The sequence below is a fragment of the Sturnus vulgaris genome, chromosome 27 (assembly GCF_052056855.1).
Source record: "Sturnus vulgaris isolate bStuVul1 chromosome 27, bStuVul1.hap1, whole genome shotgun sequence".
Lineage (NCBI taxonomy): Eukaryota > Metazoa > Chordata > Aves > Passeriformes > Sturnidae > Sturnus > Sturnus vulgaris.
In genome coordinates, this window is record NC_142269.1 from 7,008,338 (window position 1) to 7,027,219 (window position 18,882).

The following is an 18,882-nucleotide window of genomic DNA, read 5'->3' on the forward strand; positions in this document are numbered from 1 at the left end:
TGTCCCTGTGCCTGAGCCAGAGAGGGACAGGGCCAGCAGGTTGTCCCCAGGATGGCTGTGTGGGGTTCAGAGGGCAGGGGAGCACAAGGCAAGAGGGACACAGGAGGGAAAGGAGAGAGGGGCAGAGGGCAGAGGGCAGAGGCAGGCATGGGCTGTGCTTGCCCAGAGCCCAGGCTGGCCCCATCCTTGTGCCAGAGCTGCTGGGCTTGCTCAGCCCCTGGGGAAGCAAAGAGCCGATGCTGCGTCCCCAGGGCGCTCCCATGCTGGCAGTCCCTGGCTTCCTTGCCCAGGGCCATGGCCAGCAGCTTTAGCAGGGGAGGCACCTGGTGCCACAGAGGCCACTGCCCAAGCCTGAGAGGCCAAAGCCCCCGGAGCTGATGGGCACTCCCTGAGAGCTGAGGATGCTGCCAACAGCAGCAGAGGTGGAGGATCCCACGGCGGTGTTCTGTGGGAAGGAGCTGAGGATGGGGCCGGGCAGGGTCACCACCACGGCTGAGGGCTGGATGGCCACGGTGGAGTCCTGGCACTGCCTGACACAGGGCTCATTGCAGCTGTTGGCCAGCGGGGTGGGGCCACAGGGCCGGCACGGGGTGTAGCAGGACATGGCTTGGGGCTGCAGATGTACCTGGCACAGAGAACATTGAGGAGCAGACCATGAGAGGTGTTTGAAGAACAACCCATCACCACACCGTGACTCAAGCCAAGATGGAGACAAAAGCAGGAGACGTAGGGATGCCCACATGTTTTTTCTCACATTTAGCCCACAGGTTCCCTGCTAACAGCAACCAATCTCAGAAGGTTCCTGCTTAGAACATCACTCACTTCAGGCAAGCCCCAGGCTCCCTTCATATGATCGTCTCTCACATTTCACCTCACACAGAGAGCTGTCCCATGATGCAGCATAGGGCCAAGTGACAGGTATGCACTGGAAAATAGGAGGAGGAAGAGGAAGTGGAAGGAGAGAAGTGACCCAACTCACCTTGATCCCAAGCAGATTGAGGCAGATGCAGTGGATGAGAGAGTGAGGACGAGCTCTCTCTTATATTGCCCTTGCACTGCCCCAGGCCCACAGCTAATGCACAAGGGTAGTAATTTTCCTACAGACTCACCTCCCAAGCAAAATATCCTCCCTAACGCCACAGGTTGTGCTTTTATTTCCATCAACATTGCCATTTCTTTTCCTCATTCCTGACGTGATAATTAGGTGTCCAAACATCCTTTCAAGTATCAAGATGAAAGACTGAAGGGTTTCCCAGGCAGGGATACATCAGTACAGGCAGATGTGCTAGAGACATCTCTGGAAGGAAGAGATCATGGGACCAGGGAAAAATAGTAACACTGATTTCCACCCTTTCTTGCAGACAATAAGGTCCTGCTGATGGCAAGGTGTGTATTGGCTGCCTGGAGCTCTGGGCTTGGCTACAGCCCAGATGATTGGAGATGTTTTCTCTGTGCATGGATGGATCTGCCCTTGCTGGAAGGGAACTCATCCTGGCCTGGAACAAAGCCTGCAGACATCACTCACTCCTGGCTTGGCCTCACAGCCAAAGGCTGACACACGGCCAACCCAAAATTAGAGCGTGACTCCCCACTGGTAGGGAGAGTCCCTCCATGTAGATTTGCCTACTGAAGGCATTTCCTTGACTTCCTGGGATGCATCCCAGCTGCCTCCATGTCTGCAGGGCAGGGAAGTGCAGCACTCCTTGGTGTAGACTGGTTTTGTACCCAGGGCCCTTTTGAGCACATCCCCTATGCTCAGTCTCCTCTTGGTTTCCTGTGTTTTTCCTGGACCTTTCTTAATTCTTGACCACAGGATGCCTGAGCTGCTGCCAGCTTTTCTGACCTCTTTTACTCTTCACAGGTGCCTCCATGCTATCCAACCTGCAAGATGCCTGACTGGGTGTAAGATTTTTGATGTGCAGGGGCTACTTGTACATTGTTACTCCTTCCCTCCCTGACACCACCTCTTCCTCTCCACTTTCTTTGGTGTGACAGCCAAGACTGCCCTTGATTCCAGTGTTCACATCCAGTTCTTCCTTCTCAGAGGCAGCTGTGCATCACCGTTTTTTCCACATGAGAGACTCCATGAGGCAGGAAGGAACCTCTGGATATCACCTAGTCCAACAGCCCCTCTAGACAGCATGATCAGTTCTTGGAGGATGCTTAGAGCCAAGTCCTGAATTTCTACAAGCGTGAACAATCCTGTGCCAACCACAGGCAAGTTCTTTATCACCCTCACACTAACAACATCTTTTTTATGTTTTCCTGGAATTCCCCTATGTCCTGGGGTACAATGCAAAAAAATGTGTATTCTATCACCATCTGTTGAAATGTGGGAGGGGTGGTGATCCTTATCTCTGTGGGAGATGTCCTCTGCTGATGTGCCATCTGATAAGATCGGGGGATGATCATCGTTATCTATTCACAACCCATCCTTCTTCCAGAAGATATCTTCTGTTAATGGGCCATTAAGTCCTATTGTGTGACTGAAAAGATTACATCACCCCATTGGGAGATGCCCCAGCCAGGGGCAGGAGCCAAGCCTTTCCTACCTAGATAAAAACTGAGATTTGGAACACCAAAGCAGCCTTTTTTCACTGGATCCCAGAGGAAAGTCGGACCATTTCCACATCATCGCTGGAGCTTCAGAGGAAAACTGCACCTTCTACAGGAGCACTGCTTCAACTGAACCACATCTGTCATCCAGGAGGACTGCAGCCACCATTTATACGGACTGCTAACAACACCCTGACTGACTGACAGGGTGTCAGGTTGGATTCTGACTCTGTCAGTGGTTTTCTTTTGTATTATTGCATGTATTTTATTTTTTTTGTTTCTCTTTTTTTTTCCTATTAAATTGCATTACTGACTTGGAGTCTCTCACTGGTTTTGCATTTCAAACCAGTGCACCCTATTTCCAGTGTGACTATTTCCTCTTGTCCGTTCTCTGGAGAAGACTCAGGAGAGCCTGGCTTTGTGTTCTGGACTCCTCCCACAGCTCTTTTAGCCCTTGCTGAGCAGTGTACCCAGATACCTCCTCTCCTCTGGGGTGTACAACACCACCTCAAGCAGCCCCTCCTGTCCCAGGGGCTCCAGTCACCTCATGGGCTCTGAGGCCCTTTGTTGGACCTGCACCAGTATGACTGTGCCTCTCATACTGGGGGCTGCTCTTTGTGGCACTGATTTCTCAGCACTGCAGGACAGAGGAGAGGGGCCATGTTCCAAAGCTGGAGAGCAAACCCCTTCCTATTGCAGCCTTGGATGCTTGGATGCTGTCAGGTGCCAGCTCCACAAAGGCTCAGGGCTGTGTCCTGATGCTCTGCAGTGTCACTGTTGGGGTGGATGTGACATACAAAAGGATGCACTACATTTTAAAAGGAAAATATTCAACTTATTACAACAGCCAGCTGTCTTTTATACACTCTACAAAGTTTACACTTTGTTCATTGGTTACAGTAGATCAACATAAAATTCATTGGCATAAAGCCATCTTGACCTCTGTTTTTCACAAAACTTTTCTAAAAATACTTTTTCCAGCTGCAGGTTTTTTCTTCCTTCTCCTTCTTCTCTTCCCAGTCTCCATACCAAGTGCCTTGGTAAAATTCCTTTCAGAAGTAAACCTTATCAATTAACTCTCTCTGGCTCAGAGACCAGCTGTAAGCCCTCTCCACAATGCAGGATACCCATTTTGTACTGCAAAGGTCTTTAGCTGCCCCACAGCCCCAGCATTTGAGGGGCAGCAGTTTCTCCCTCCAGCCTTGCAGGACTTTGTCCAAAGTGGTTAAAGAGTGCTGGCCCCAGTCTGGGCCCTGTGGAGCAAGAAGAGTGAGTCCCCGCCAGCTGCACTTCATCCCACTCATTGCAACCCTTGGGGACCAGAAGCCAACCCAGATTTAAGTCATGGCCTTCAAGGAGTCAGGATGCCCAATCTCTTTCTCCCAGTCCTCAGCTGGATCCCCTGAGTGCTGGCACCTCCCAAAGGGAGCTCTGAGGTGCTTTCTTTACCACCAACCCTCGTGTGTCCATCACCAAGTCACACACAGTGGTCCAGGCTGATTAAATGTTCCCACAGCTGATCCTCCTCCTCTGCTCTGGGGACGTTTTCCCTACCCCTATCTCCGAGGAATATCAGGAACCTTCTCCTGTGACAGGAAATGTTGCCAGTGAAAACCAAGGCCCAGAAGCCTTGGAGAACCTTGCCCTTTGCTGTCAGCCCTGCCCCAGTGAGGCTGCCCCAGCCAGCCTTGGCTCAAGCCTCCCTTTTGCTCTTGCCCTGCGTGCAAGATCTTGTTTCCCAGCAGGAGCTTTCCTGATTCAGCTGCAGGTGGGCTTTGGCTTTCCAGCCCCAAGCCTGGAATCCTCAGACAGCCTGGCAAAGGTTCAGCACCAGCAAAGGGCATCAAGAGGAAGGCAGAGGAAAGCATTTCCCTGCAGAAGCAGCGTGCAGTGGGTGTTGGAGAGAGGTGAGAGGAGCAGAGAGCAGCAGGCAGGACGTGCTGTGAGGAGAGGAGCCTTTGGGTGCTCTGCTGCTCTGGGCAGGGCAGAGCTGGGGCTGTCCCTGCAGAGGCAGCTGCCAACAATGGCAAGGCACAGCCCCGAGCCAACATCCCCAGCCTGCACGGGCCCCTGGGGCACGGGGACACATCCTGTGCCTGCACGGACACGCTCTGAGCCCAGGGATGCTCAGGCCTGGCAGGGCACACGGGGAAGGAGCTGCAACACACACCAAGCACGACAGAAATGAGGAAATGAAAGGGCAGCCTTGATGGAAATCCAACCACAACGGGCGGCGTTAGGGAGGATATTTTGCTTTGGAGGTGAATGTGTTGGAAAATGACTGTCCTTGTGCAGTGCCTGTGGGCCTGGGGCACTGCAGCAGCACTATAAAAGAGGGACCTTCTCCTTGCTCTCATTAACTCCTCTCACCTCCATCTCCTTCAGATCAAGGTGAGTCCAAAGCCTTCTCCTCTCTTCCTCTTTTGGGCTTTCTGATCACATTTCCTGCTTCAATCCCATGTGGGCTCATGAGAGCAGCTTGTTATGGGGGGAGAGGGAAGGGGCACAATTTGTGCATGGAGAGGGGTTGGATTTTGTCTGAGATGTCTCCTGAGTTCTGGCCGAGGTGTGGAAGTCTCTGGGCTGGGTCACTCTTTAGGACATTCTTGGGGGTTGGGGCAAACAGTGAGGCTGTTGGGGCTCTCTAAGCAGCCTCCTGCTGTCTTCTCCTTCTCTTGGCATTTCTCCATCATGATGGGCCAAAAGACTGCTCTGACATAGCCTATTCTAAACTCTGTTCCTCACTTCCCTGTGTCTCAGGTGCATCTGCAGCCCCAAGCCATGTCCTGCTACACCCCGTGCCAGCCCTGTGGCCCCACCCCGCTGGCCAACAGCTGAAATGAGCCCTGTGTCAGGCAGTGCCAGGACTCCACCGTCATCATCGAACCCTCGCCCGTGGTGGTGACCCTGCCCGGCCCCATCCTCAGCTCCTTCCCACAGAACACCGTGGTGGGATCCTCCACCTCCGCTGCTGTTGGCAGCATCCTCAGCTCTCAGGGAGTGCCCATCAGCTCCGGGGGCTTTGGCCTCTCAGGCTTGGGCAGTGGCCTCTGTGGCACCAGGTGCCTCCCCTGCTAAAGCTGCTGGCCATGGCCCTGGGGAAGGAAGCCAGGGACTGCCAGGACATCACAAGCCCAGAGATAGAGCATGGGTGCTCTCTCTACCTCTCACAGTGACTTTGTTCTCATCTTTTGACTCATTAAACCTCTGCTGCACCCCGGCCCATGCACCTGTGTCATCCTTTCCCCTGCACACACCCACCCAACGTGTCCAGTGAGAGAGGTGCTGCTGTGTGCTTCCAGGAGGGCATTGTTGGAGGTGGTATTGCCGTGGTTGTCAACATCACATTCATTATCTTAACACAGCATTGATTACTCAGATGTCACCTTTCTAAATTATTCTGCCTCTCTCTACCTGATACCATTCATATACTCCAAGAACACTTTTAGTTCTCCCATCAAAGCCTTCTCTTCTCTGTTGTCAGCAAGCCTGTGTCCTCAGCCTCTCATCCACAAGTAAATGTCCCACCTCACTCAGCACTCTGGTCAATCTTCATGCATTTCACTTCCCTTGCTGGAGATCTTTCTGTGTTACAGTCCAGTAGGCAGCACAGCATCTTGATGCCATCTGGCATATTCTGACCAGAGTGGGGTCTTTATTTCCATCAATATCCTGTTGACAGTCATGCTCTGATAGCCCAGGATGTCATTGACAACTCTTGGTGTCCAGGAACACTCCTTGCAGTCCCTCCTGTTTTACGGTGTTACCACAAAAGCACTTCATCTGGGCCCTACTTTTCAGAGACTGAAGGATGTGACAGAGTAGGCTACAACAAAGGCAACTTCAAATCTGGGCTCTGCATGGACATGTGTCACCATGCTGTCTTCGTTTTGATTTGCCAATTTAAATAAACTAATTTTTTTGTTGTGAGACAGAACCAGGAGCAAAAAAAGCAAGGCAGGCTTAAAACTTAAGAGAGTATAAAAAAAGAAATTTATTAACTACACAAACAAAGAGGGGGAAAAAAACAAATTCAGAATAAGATTTTTTTCAGGCCACTCCTTCCTTCCCTCTCCCAACCTTCATAACAACAAAACAAACATACAACAACTACTTTGTTCAGTTCCTAACTTAGTCTTTTTTCAGTTCACTTCCGGAGAGAGAAGCCTCCTCTTGTTGAAGGTGTAGGGATTTTTTTCCACAAGAAGGAAGAAAACAGTCTTCTCGTGGTTTCATTTTTCATGATTTGCATCTGCCCAGGAACCTGCAATCGTGACACTCCTCCCAACTCCACAGCCTTCCCATAGCTGTCTGGCTGGCAGCTGTCATAGCTGGCCATGTCTGTCTCATGGGGTATTACTTTTAAGAATTAAATATTCTACAGCAAAGGTTTTCTTCATTTCCTTTTTCTCTGATCATGCCTCATCCTCAGAAAACCGAGATCTCTTTCTTTTCTTGGGGCAAAAGATTCTCAACACAGGTTCTTTTTGGTCAAATCATCCATCAAATGGAACATCTCCAACCCTCCATGCCTTTCTCCATGGTTTATAGGAATATTCAGTACATCAGTTCATCCCTACAATCTTACAAAAGGATTTTCAGCCATCTTGACAGCATTTCCTTATTCTCCTTCCATCTAAAAAACTTAGCTCATGCTTCACTGACTTCAGAAACCTTCTCATTCCTTTTCATATTCAAAGGAAGGTCGGAGGTTTTGCAACTATTATCTGAGCACTAAAGAGTTAAAGTTTAACACAAATACAAGAGTTGGGCCAGGCCCAGGCTGCGCTGGGTAAAGGGAGCTGCTGAGGTGTCAATCAGCCTTTGTGGGGCTGGGCTGCAGCCCAGACTGCTCATGGCCACTCCTGCTCCCAGACAGGGCCCGGCCCTGCCCATGGCCACCCCTGCTCCCCAGACAGGGCCCGGCCCTGCCCATGGCCACCCCTGCTCCCCAGACAGGGCCCGGCCCTGCCCATGGCCACCCCTGCTCCCCAGACAGGGCCCGGCCCTGCCCATGGCCACCCCTGCTCCCCAGACAGGGCCCAGCCCTGCCCATGGCCACCCCTGCTCCCAGACAGGGCCCAGCCCTGCCCATGGCCACCCCTGCTCCCCACACAGGGCCCGGCCCTGCCCATGGCCACCCCTGCTCCCCAGACAGGGCCCGGCCCTGCCCATGGCCACCCCTGCTTCCACACAGGGCCCGGCTGCCTCCCCCAGGCCGTGTGGGGTTGGGCAGGCCCGGCCCTTCCAACAGCAGCGGGAACCGGGTCCCCACTCCAGAGCCGCCGGCCCGTGGGGGAGGAAGCCGTGGAGGTCTTATCAAGGAGCCTCTCCTCCTCCCGGCCATTGGGTCTTCTCGTTTGCAAACGGGGCCCAAGCGGCTTCCTGAGCCTCCCCCTGCATGGGGGTGGAACTCGGGTTGGTGTTACCTGCTCGGCCGCCAGAAAGACAAAGAGCCTCAGTTCTGGATTACCCCCTTCAAAATGTGTGTTCACAGAGCAAACTAACTTTCTCTAATTGGCTGTTGAAGGTGTCCCAACCCCCACAGAGGAAGCTCCCTTAGAGAGAACCTCTCTCTGAGTTTCTTCTTCCCAAGTCAACCCATCACACATGCCCAGCTGTGTCCTGCAGCACTTCAGCCACTCCCCTCCCTCAGATGATCCTGCACAGCCCTGTGAAATCCTCAGCCCACACCTGGTGTCTCTCCCTGCCTCCCTGTCTCCAGAATCTCTCCCAGGAACATTACATTCTGGAAATCGACAGTATCAGAACAGCCTGGGAGAAGGAAGGACTGAGAGCAGACCTTTAAGGAAGACATGGGGACAGTAGGGATTGAAAACTGAGCCAGCAATGTGCATTTGTAGCTCAGAAATTCCATCAGGGCCAGGGCTGCACAAACAGAAACATGACCAGCAGGTAAAAGGAGAGGATTCTCCACTTCTTATCTGCTCTGGCTAGACCTCACCTGCAGTCCTGAATCCAGTCTGGAGTCCTCAATTCAAAGGAGGCATGAACCTGTTAGAGCAGCTCCAGACAAGGGCTGCAAAAATGATCACACAGATGCATTGCCCCTTCTGTGGAGAAAGGCTGGAGAGACTGGAGGTTTTTGAGGCAGGAAAAGAGCAGTCTCTTGGGAAAACCTCATTGCAGCCTTTTGATATGTAAAGGGGATGAATGAAGCAGTTGGAGAGAGTTGTTTTCTCAAGGCCTGCAATAATTGGACAAGGAGCAAGAGTTTTCAACTGAAATTGGATAAATACAGATGGGACATAAGGAAGACGTTTACTGTGGTGAGTGTGATAAGACACTAGGAAATGTTGTCTAGAGAATGATGGGGTGTCCCATCTTGGGAAGGGTTTAAGGACAGATTTGCTCAAACCTGATGTGATGCAGTAAAGGATATCAGCATCCATGGCAATAGGGTTGGACTACATAAACCTTAATGGTCTCTTCCAACAAAACCCATTCCAAGATCCCATGATAACAAGAGACTGTGAGAAGGCAGCACAATGCACTCTGTCCCTCCCTCTGAGAACAGCCTGTGTTAGGATGGGACCTGCTGGAGTCTGATTGGAGTCCAGCTCCTCTGTCTGCTCAGTAACACATTCACTGCTGAGTACTTGTGTCACAGTGTGCAGCTGAGACGGGAAAAGGAAAAGAAGTGCAAACAGAGTGGATGTTTGTTCCTGGACAATGTAGGGCAATTCTGTGCTGAGCCAAAGAGGCAGAGAAAGTCAGAACCCAGAGGGTCACTCAGGGCACACTGGGCACACCCAATGCCAGCCTGTGCTGACAGCCAGGGCAAAACCAGCGCCAAGAACCCCCTCCCAGAAACAGCCCTGGGGCAACATCTGTGCCCTGGGAGAGTGTCTGCAGGGCAAAGGACGACACAAAGGCAGGGGCTGGGATGCAGCAGAATTTAATGAGTCAAAAGAGGGGGATGCAGGTGGGGGCCAGAGTGCAGGGAGCAGCTTTAGCAGGGGAGGCACCTGGTGCCACAGAGGCCACTGCCCAAGCCTGAGAGGCCAAAGCCCCCGGAGCTGATGGGCACTCCCTGAGAGCTGAGGATGCTGCCAACAGCAGCAGAGGTGGAGGATCCCACGGCGGTGTTCTGTGGGAAGGAGCTGAGGATGGGGCCGGGCAGGGTCACCACCACGGGCGAGGGCTGGATGGCCACGGTGGAGTCCTGGCACTGCCTGACACAGGGCTCATTGCAGCTGTTGGCCAGCGGGGTGGGGCCACAGGGCTGGCACCGGGTGTAGCAGGACATGGCTTGGGGCTGCAGATGCACCTGAGACAGAGAAGAGGGAAGCAGAACGTGAGGGGTGTTTGAAGAGCAGCCTCTCCACACCATGAGGGAGATCCTTTCTCTCAGCTCCTTTCAGCACCACCAAGAAGGTCAAAGCCACGGATGACCTCCCCCCCCCCAGCCCAGAGCTCAGGAGACACCTCGCTCTGTATCCAGCCTTTCTCCACAATACACCTGCCCTCTCCCATGGGAAGCAGCCTCAAGACACAGCAGGGAACAAGGAGGGAGGTGCATGAATAGAAATCCCAGAGAAGTACGAGGTGGAAGAGAAAGGCAAGGAGGAAGGGCACAAGGAGAACCCAGAGGAAGACAAGAAAAGGCTGAAACCTCACCTTGTTCCCAACAAGATGGAGCTGAAGGAGTGGATGGGAGAGTGAGGAGAAGCTCCTGCTTTTATAGTGCTCCTGCACTGCCCCAGGCCCACAGTCACTGCACAGGGGCAGTAATTTTCCTACACACTCATCCCCAAAGCTCACTGTCCTCCCAAATGCTCCAGGTTGTGTTTTGGTTTCTGTCAACGCTGCCATTTCATTTCCTCATTGCTGACATGGCCATTAGGCCACAGAAGATCTTTTGAAGTGTTGGAATGGGAGTCCTGAGGCTTTCCCGAGCACGATCACGTCAACACAGGCAGGAGATGTGCCCCATGTGCTGGGGAGGGCTGTGCAGGCAGAGCATGTGGCTCTGGACAAATATGGGAGTGTTTTGACAAACCCCTGGGAGGAAACAAGGCCGTGCCGTTCCACCAATGCAATCCCCTCCTGAGTAGCTGATGACCTCCCTGAATGTGGGCATCCTGCATCCTTCTCCCTCCTGCTGCCTCCCTGCTCAGGCCACCAGTCACTGGGCATTGCCTCTGCAGGCAGCTTTGTTCCATTGCTGCTTTCAAACGGCTTTGCCCAAAGAAATCTTCTCCTTCAGGGAAGACATTTCCTGGTTTATTTGGCAGACTTGTCTCCTCTCATTGCCATCTCTGGCTTACCCCAGCTGCTGCTGTCAGCAGGCTTGTGGACGGAGATTTTTGATCTCCTTCATCCTGTGATTCCTGAAGAAGCCCTTTAGGGTTGGGCCTCACTGCCCTCTATGTCAGAGAAGTCTGTTGGCTTTTGGGGTTGCACCACATTCATCCCTCTCTCCTCTCCCCACATTGCAATTTCCTGCAAATTCTGTACCATAATCTGCAAGGCACACAAGCACGTGCCACTTTTCTAATACACATTGTCAGTCCTGCAAGCATCCCTGACCCATGGAAGAGCTGCCAAGCATTCCTTTTTCCCAGGGCCAAGATGGAGCTGTCCTTGCTGGAGGGGGATTCCTCCCTGCCTTGGCCTGGCCTGCAGACATCACTCACTCCTGGCTTGGCCTCACAGCCAAAGGCTGACACACGGCCAACCCAAAATTAGAGCGTGACTCCCCACTGGTAGGGAGAGTCTCTCCCTGGAGATTTGCCTACTGAAGGATTCCCTGCCCTCCTGGGACGCGTCCCAGCTGCCTCCATGTCTGCAGGGCAGGGAAGTGCAGCCCTGCTTGATGTGGTTTGAGAGGTGGCTTTGCACCCAGGGCCCTTCTGAGCACATCCCCTCCCTGAGCATCCCCAGGCCCGTGGTACCACTCCAAGCTCTCATTCACTCGGGACCTGGGCAAGTTTCCAGCTTCTCCAGACGTGCTGATTTGTGCTCCAGGCTGAAGCAGCCTTTGGGTCAGGGGAAAGGAAGCATGATGAAGTGCTAATGCCAGGAGAAGTCATGGCACCTGAAGCCCAGGGCTGTGTCCCAGATGGTGCGGAGATGTTTTCTGCAAACCTTTAACTCTGTAAAGCAGTCAGGAGAGACCCCCACCACAGCCTGAGACAAGCCTCAGGCCAGGTAGATGAGGCCTGTGCATCCCTTCTACCCTCTGCTGGTATGGCTTGAGTATTCTCAGGCAATCCTTGCCTTGGAGCTCGCCCACTGCAATTACAAACAGCACTTCACTGCCCCAAGTCAACACCTGTCTGCACAGGAGCCCTCCTGTACTTCTGCATCACTGCCATGACTCTCCATGGGGTATCTTCTCGTTGTGGCACATGGAAGGATCATGCAAGGCACAGCAGGAATGTCAGAGATGAGGAAATGAAATGACAGTGTTGACAGAAACAAAAGCACAGCTTGTGGCGTTAGGGTGGATATTTTGCTTTGGTGATGAGTCTGTTGGAAAATTACTGTCCCTGTGCAGTGACTGTGGGCCTGGGGCAGTGCAGGAGAAGTATAAAAGCAGGAGCTGCTCCTCACTCTCCCATCCAGTCCTCTTGTCTCCATCTCACTGAGAACAAGGTAAGGTTGAAGACTTTTCTCCTCTCACTCCTTCCATTCTCCCTCCTCCTGTTTTCAGCACATACCTGCCCCTTTGTTCTATGCCAGCTCACGGGGTTGCTTATGATGGGAGAGGGACAGGAATGAAAGTGTGCATAGGGAGAGTTTGGGACTTGACTGAAGTGAGTGATGGGATAGGTGGGATTAGCCTGGGCTTGGTTGCTCTTGGCAGGGAATTTGTTGGCTAGATGGAAGGAGAAACCTGTAGGCATCAGTACAACACCTCCAGCTCTTGTTCCCATCTTGGCTTGACAGGGCAGCTGCATGGTGTGGTGACAGGTTACTCCTCAAACACCCCTGATGGTTGGATCCTCTCTGCTCTCTCTCTCAGGTGCATCTGCAGCCCCAAGCCATGTCCTGCTACACCCCGTGCCGGCCCTGCCAGCCCTGTGGCCCCACCCCGCTGGCCAACAGCTGCAATGAGCCCTGTGTCAGGCAGTGCCAGGACTCCACCGTGGCCATCCAGCCCTCGCCCGTGGTGGTGACCCTGCCCGGCCCCATCCTCAGCTCCTTCCCACAGAACACCGCCGTGGGATCCTCCACCTCCGCTGCCGTTGGCAGCATCCTCAGCTCTCAGGGAGTGCCCATCAGCTCCGGGGGCTTTGGCCTCTCAGGCTTGGGCAGTGGCCTCTGTGGCACCAGGTGCTTCCCCTGCTAAAGCTGCTCCCTGCACTCTGGCCCCCACCTGCATCCCCCTCTTTTGCCTCTTTTGACTCATTAAATTCTGCTGCATCCCAGCCCCTGCCTTTGTGTCGTCCTTTGCCCTGCAGACACTCTCCCAGGGCACAGATGTTGCCCCAGGGCTGTTTCTGGGAGGGGGTTCTTGGCGCTGGTTTTGCCCTGGCTGTCAGCACAGGCTGGCATTGGGTGTGCCCAGTGTGCCCTGAGTGACCCTCTGGGTTCTGACTTTCTCTGCCTCTTTCCATCAAAATGGAATTCCTCTAAACTGTTCAGTGGCTCACTTGTACTTTCTGCACACACTTTTTCATTGTCTCTCACTCAGCTCAGCACTGCATCGGAAGTACCAAGCAGTGAATGTGTAACTGCAGGGACACAGGTTCCAGCTTCCCATCAAGTGCCAGGCAAACCCTTCCTAACAATGTTGTGCCACTACTTCAGTTGCTCACAGTTCCATTAAAACTCACCCTGAACACTTCCCATGATGGGACATGCCATTTTCCATTTCCCACCACATCATTAACTTCTTCCATCTACCTCTCCCTATTGCAGTTTCACAGTGGTGCTCCCTGTCTGGTTACTGCAGGCCTTGATAAAATGTCTCTCTGCAACTTCCTTATCTGTCCCCTTCACATCTTGAAATGCTGCAATAAGGGCTTCCCAGAGCCTGCTCTTCTCATGCCTGAAAAAGTTCAATTCCCTCAGCCTTTCTCCATGGCAGGGACGATGCATCCATGTGATCATTTTTGCAGCCCTTGTCTGGAGCTGCTCTAACAGGTCCATGACTATTTGAACTGGGGTCTCCAGACTGGACACAACAATCAGGTGGGGTCTAACGAGAGCTGACTTGCTGGCCAGATTTCTGTTTGGCAGACCAGGACATGTTTGAATTTCTGGATGTCAGGAACACATTGCTGGCTCATGTCCAATTTTTTTACCTCCATTATTTCTGGCTCCTTCTCTGCAGGGCTGGTCTAGACCATTTCTCTTCCAGTCTTGGCCTTGTTGAAGTTCCTGAGTTTCACATGGGACCCTTCTCAAATCTCTGAATTAAAACACTTTCCTCAAGCCTCAGCTTGGTGTCATTCACAACTCCTTGAGCGTCCACTCTGTGCCACTATCTCTGTTATTGATGAACATATTAATAAATATTGGACCCTGTATTGATCCCTGATGGACACCAGTCATCACGGGTTTCCACTTGGACGCATATAAATCCTTGGATGCTCCCAAAATTCTCCTGGAACACTGTAACTTGCAGGTGAGGGAGGAAGCCATGACTCCAACTGACCCTCTGACCATCAGATCCAGCTTTGCTCAGACCTCCCTCCTGGCCTGGGGGCTCATTCTGCAGAAGGGCATGTGGCCACTGCTGACATTGGCTGAGAAGCCTGGGCTGTGGAGGGCCCTGGAAGGGCAGAAACCCCAAAAGTCTCCTGGAAGTGGATAGGAGGAGACAGGAATAGAAGGGAAACTTTATCTTGCCCTGGCTGCCATCATTCTTTGGGGGGAGATGCAAACCAAGAAAAGCCCCAGGGTATAACAGGAGATGGAATGGAGGACCAATTGTTTTGATCTGATTATTAAGAAGTGCCTCTGCCCAAATTAGGGTGCAGATGAGACCGTATGCCAAAGTCAATTGTATGGATTTTATTTAATGGTAAATGTGAGGTAGAGACACATAGAAAGTAATAGGAGCGAGAAGGGTGGGAGAGAGGAAGAGAATGAGACAGTTTAAATTGAAAGATATCAACTGGATCCAGTGGCATCCTGATGGATTTTCCTTCTGGTCTTGTCAGTGTTGGGGGTTCCTGAGTCATTCTTCTGGGGTATCACCTTGGGACACTCCAAGTTCTTGGTATCCTCAGGGTGTAGATACAATTCCCATGGCTTAGGAACGAATGTGCATAAGCAGTTGCTTCCTTTCCCACAGCAGGAATTTTTGTCTGGATGCAGTTAAAAAGGATGCTCCCCAGATCGGCCTGGACACGCCTGGAATTTTCACCTTTCAGTTGCAAATTCCTCTCCCTGTTCTTATCTCCAGTTCCCCCTGTAGTGGCTTATCTTATTCTGTGGCCTTGACAGTGTTTAAGGCAATTGTGGTCTTTAAGTCTCTTACACCAGTCTGCACTGGTGCTGACTGGGCTGGAGGTCATTGTCTTCAGAGCAGCCAATATTGTTCTGTGCTTCAAATGTGTGGCTAATCCAGTGCAAAGGACACAACAAAGCCTGACCTGTGCTGCACAGAACACCATCAAGATCTTCTCTCTTTCTCACACTGCATCACCCACAGTGGAGGCCAGGAGTGGGCAAGCAGCTGGAGCTGATACAACCAGGACAAACGACCCCAACCGACCAAAGGGCTATTCCAGGCCATGTAGAATCACTTAGGTATGAAAAGGCTTTTCAGATTAAGGGGTCCAACCATTAACCTGGCTCTTCCAAGCTCAGCACTAAACCATGTCCCCAAATGTCACAACAAAAGATGTCTTTTAAATCCCTCCAGGGATGGTGATTCCACCATGATATAATAGCAGATATAATATCATGTTTAGCAATAAAGCTGTGGACAGTCTCCCCAGAGTAGCCATTGTTTGGACATTGTTTGGCATTGGTCTGCTGGTGCCAAGTGACAGCCTTGGAAGCGCGTGGTTTTCTCTTTTTTCTCTCATCCCTTCATAGAATGTCCTCACCTTGACACCCGGCTAAGTCACTCTCTTGCTTTTCCAATTCTCCCCCTTCCCACTGGGTGAGCAGATCATGAGAAGCACTGCTCAGTGCTGGTCATAAAGCCACACAGATCCACAGGCACTGCTTTTCCTCCTTGCCATGCTCCTTCCTTGTCTCTGCCCAGAGCTTCCTAGGAAGGTTTTTGGAGAGATGGAGGCAGGAAAAGACACTGGGCAGGAAGAGAGGCAGCGGGTGTGGGCTGAGTGACTCAAAGGGTTGTCCAGAAGCTGCTGAGGGAGGCCTGAACGTCTGCAGGACACAGTGGGCACAGTGACACACATATCCCCAGAGCCCTGAGGGGCAGCTGACATGGGACCAGCCAGCCCTGTCTCCCCACACTTCCCTCAGCCCCTGGCAGGCCCAGGGAAAGGGGCTCTTGCAGTCACCACATCAGAACAGGGGTGACTGTCCCGACTGTGCCCTGGCACCGAGGGCTGGCACCAGCAGCCTGGGCTGTGAGCAGCAGTGGAAGCAGGAGAGGGGTGGGAGCCACGATGCTGCTCTGCTCAGCACTCGCCTGCTGCCAGCCCAGTCTTGGGCACAGGCTGAAATGCAAGAGCCACCAGGAACAAGCAGGGTGAGTTTGCTGCAAGGTGACCAGGATGGTGAAGAGGTTAAAACACTTGGCTTAGGCCCAGAGATTGCTGAGTGTGGAGACAAGAATGGTTTGGTTAGAGACAGAAAATCATCCTTGGAGTAAACAAGGTCAGGGAAGAGGTTTGGTTCATTTTAGCACCTCCAGATATGTCAAGCACGATAGAAAGCAGCAATACCGTGATAAAGCACATTGAGCTCCCACATCTTAAAAGGCACTCAAACACATTCCCCTAAATCTCTCCAACAGAACCATACCTGAGCAACATCTCCCTCCCTGGGAGTCTTAGGAGACCAACAACAGGGAAAGGATGACACAGAGGCGTGGGCTCAGATGCAACAGAAATTTAATGAGTCAAAAGATGAGAACAAGTTCACTGTGAGTGGAGACATCAGTGCAGAGAGCACGAGGGTCATCTTAGAATCTCCATGCCATGGCTGTGGCAGAGATGGCAGCAGGTGTCCCTGTGCCTGAGCCAGAGAGGGACAGGGCCAGCAGGTTGTCCCCAGGATGGCTGTGTGGGGTTCAGAGGGCAGGGGAGCACAAGGCAAGAGGGACACAGGAGGGAAAGGAGAGAGGGGCAGAGGGCAGAGGCAGGCATGGGCTGTGCTTGCCCAGAGCCCAGGCTGGCCCCATCCTTGTGCCAGAGCTGCTGGGCTTGCTCAGCCCCTGGGGAAGCAAAGAGCCGATGCTGCGTCCCCAGGGCGCTCCCATGCTGGCAGTCCCTGGCTTCCTTGCCCAGGGCCATGGCCAGCAGCTTTAGCAGGGGAGGCACCTGGTGCCACAGAGGCCACTGCCCAAGCCTGAGAGGCCAAAACCCCCGGAGCTGATGGGCACTCCCTGAGAGCTGAGGATGCTGCCAACAGCAGCAGAGGTGGAGGATCCCACCACGGTGTTCTGTGGGAAGGAGCTGAGGATGGGGCCGGGCAGGGTCACCACCACGGGCGAGGGCTGGATGTACACGGTGGAGTCCTGGCACTGCCTGACACAGGGCTCATTGCAGCTGTTGGCCAGCGGGGTGGGGCCACAGGGCTGGCACCGGGTGTAGCAGGACATGGCTTGGGGCTGCAGATGCACCTGAGACAGAGAAGAGGGAAGCAGAACGTGAGGGGTGTTTGAAGAGCAGCCTCTCCACACCATGAGGGAGATCCTTTCTCTCAGCTCCTTTCAGCACCACCAAGAAGGTCAAAGCCACGGATGACCTCCCCCCCCCCCAGCCCAGAGCTCAGGAGACACCTCGCTCTGTATCCAGCCTTTCTCCACAATACACCTGCCCTCTCCCATGGGAAGCAGCCTCAAGACACAGCAGGGAACAAGGAGGGAGGTGCATGAATAGAAATCCCAGAGAAGTACGAGGTGGAAGAGAAAGGCAAGGAGGAAGGGCACAAGGAGAACCCAGAGGAAGACAAGAAAAGGCTGAAAACTCACCTTGTTCCCAACAAGATGGAGCTGAAGGAGTGGATGGGAGAGTGAGGAGAAGCTCCTGCTTTTATAGTGCTCCTGCACTGCCCCAGGCCCACAGTCACTGCACAGGGGCAGTAATTTTCCTACACACTCATCCCCAAAGCTCACTGTCCTCCCAAATGCCCCAGGTTGTGTTTTGGTTTCTGTCAACGCTGCCATTTCATTTCCTCATTGCTGACATGGCCATTAGGCCACAGAGGATCTTTTGAAGTGTTGGAATGGGAGTCCCGAGGCTTTCCCTGTAACATTGACTGGCGCTGTGCTTGAGACAGAAAACACAGTAATGTATGGTCCTTGTGACAAAAAGCCTCTTTATTGTTCTGACTTCACCTTAAATACCTTTCTTAATGTTCCCGGGTAAGCTCCTGTAATTGTTTCAAAGTTCTGGCTGCTCAGCTCTCTCACCAATGGCCTCTGCAGCTTGCACTGGAACTCATTGAATCACATCCTTGTCTATCTCCAATTCTATCCTATCTCTGTTTTCTGGGGGCCCGCCTATTAGGCAAGGCCACTTCTCCTATCAATGGCCAAATGCACTGCCCACTACAAGCCAGCTTATACTATGGCAATTTCCGAGCACAATCACGTCAGCACAGGCAGGAGATGTGCCCCCATGTGCTGGGGAGGGCTGTGCAGGCAGAGCATGTGGCTCTGGACAAATATGGGAGTGTTTTGACAAACCCCTGGGGGAAAACAAGGCCGTGCCGTTCCACCAATGCAATCCCCTCCTGAGTAGCTGATGACCTCCCTGAATGTGGGCATCCTGCATCCCTCTCCCTCCTGCTGCCTCCCTGCTCAGGCCACCAGTCACTGGGCATTGCCTCTGCAGGCAGCTTTGTTCCATTGCTGCTTTCAAACGGCTTTGCCCAAAGAAATCTTCTCCTTCAGGGAAGACATTTCCTGGTTTATTTGGCAGACTTGTCTCCTCTCATTGCCATCTCTGGCTTACCCCAGCTGCTGCTGTCAGCAGGCTTGTGGACGGAGAGCACTGTCCTCTCAAAACGCCTTGATTCCTCTACAAGTCCTCTGGCATCAGGTGCCTCTCCTCTTCCCACCTGAGGCATGTGTTGGCTTTGGGACATTCCTCTCTTTCTCACCCTCTCCTCACCCCATACTGCACTTTGGCTGCACCCCTTGCACCTTGACCTCGGGGACACACAGAGTCCTGCCCAGTTTTGAAATACACACTCTCCCTTCTG

At 52.8% G+C, this 18,882-nt stretch overlaps 3 protein-coding genes across 3 annotated transcripts; all 3 read right to left on the reverse strand.

The window, feature by feature from the left end:
* Window positions 1-307: 307 nt before the first annotated feature.
* On the reverse strand, window positions 308-622 carry LOC106864303 (feather keratin 2-like). The gene has a single exon (XM_014893926.2). The coding sequence runs from the start codon at window positions 602-604 to the stop codon at window positions 308-310; it is 297 nt and encodes a 98-aa protein (XP_014749412.2). The 5' UTR covers window positions 605-622.
* Window positions 623-9,529: 8,907 nt separating this feature from the next.
* LOC106864302 (feather keratin 1-like) lies at window positions 9,530-9,844 on the reverse strand. The gene has a single exon (XM_014893925.2). It carries the CDS (start codon window positions 9,824-9,826, stop codon window positions 9,530-9,532), a length of 297 nt encoding a protein of 98 aa, XP_014749411.2. The 5' UTR covers window positions 9,827-9,844.
* Window positions 9,845-16,978: 7,134 nt separating this feature from the next.
* On the reverse strand, window positions 16,979-17,290 carry LOC148221154 (feather keratin 1-like). Its single transcript, XM_088179760.1, has one exon. The coding sequence runs from the start codon at window positions 17,273-17,275 to the stop codon at window positions 16,979-16,981; it is 297 nt and encodes a 98-aa protein (XP_088035886.1). The 5' UTR covers window positions 17,276-17,290.
* Window positions 17,291-18,882: the final 1,592 nt, after the last annotated feature.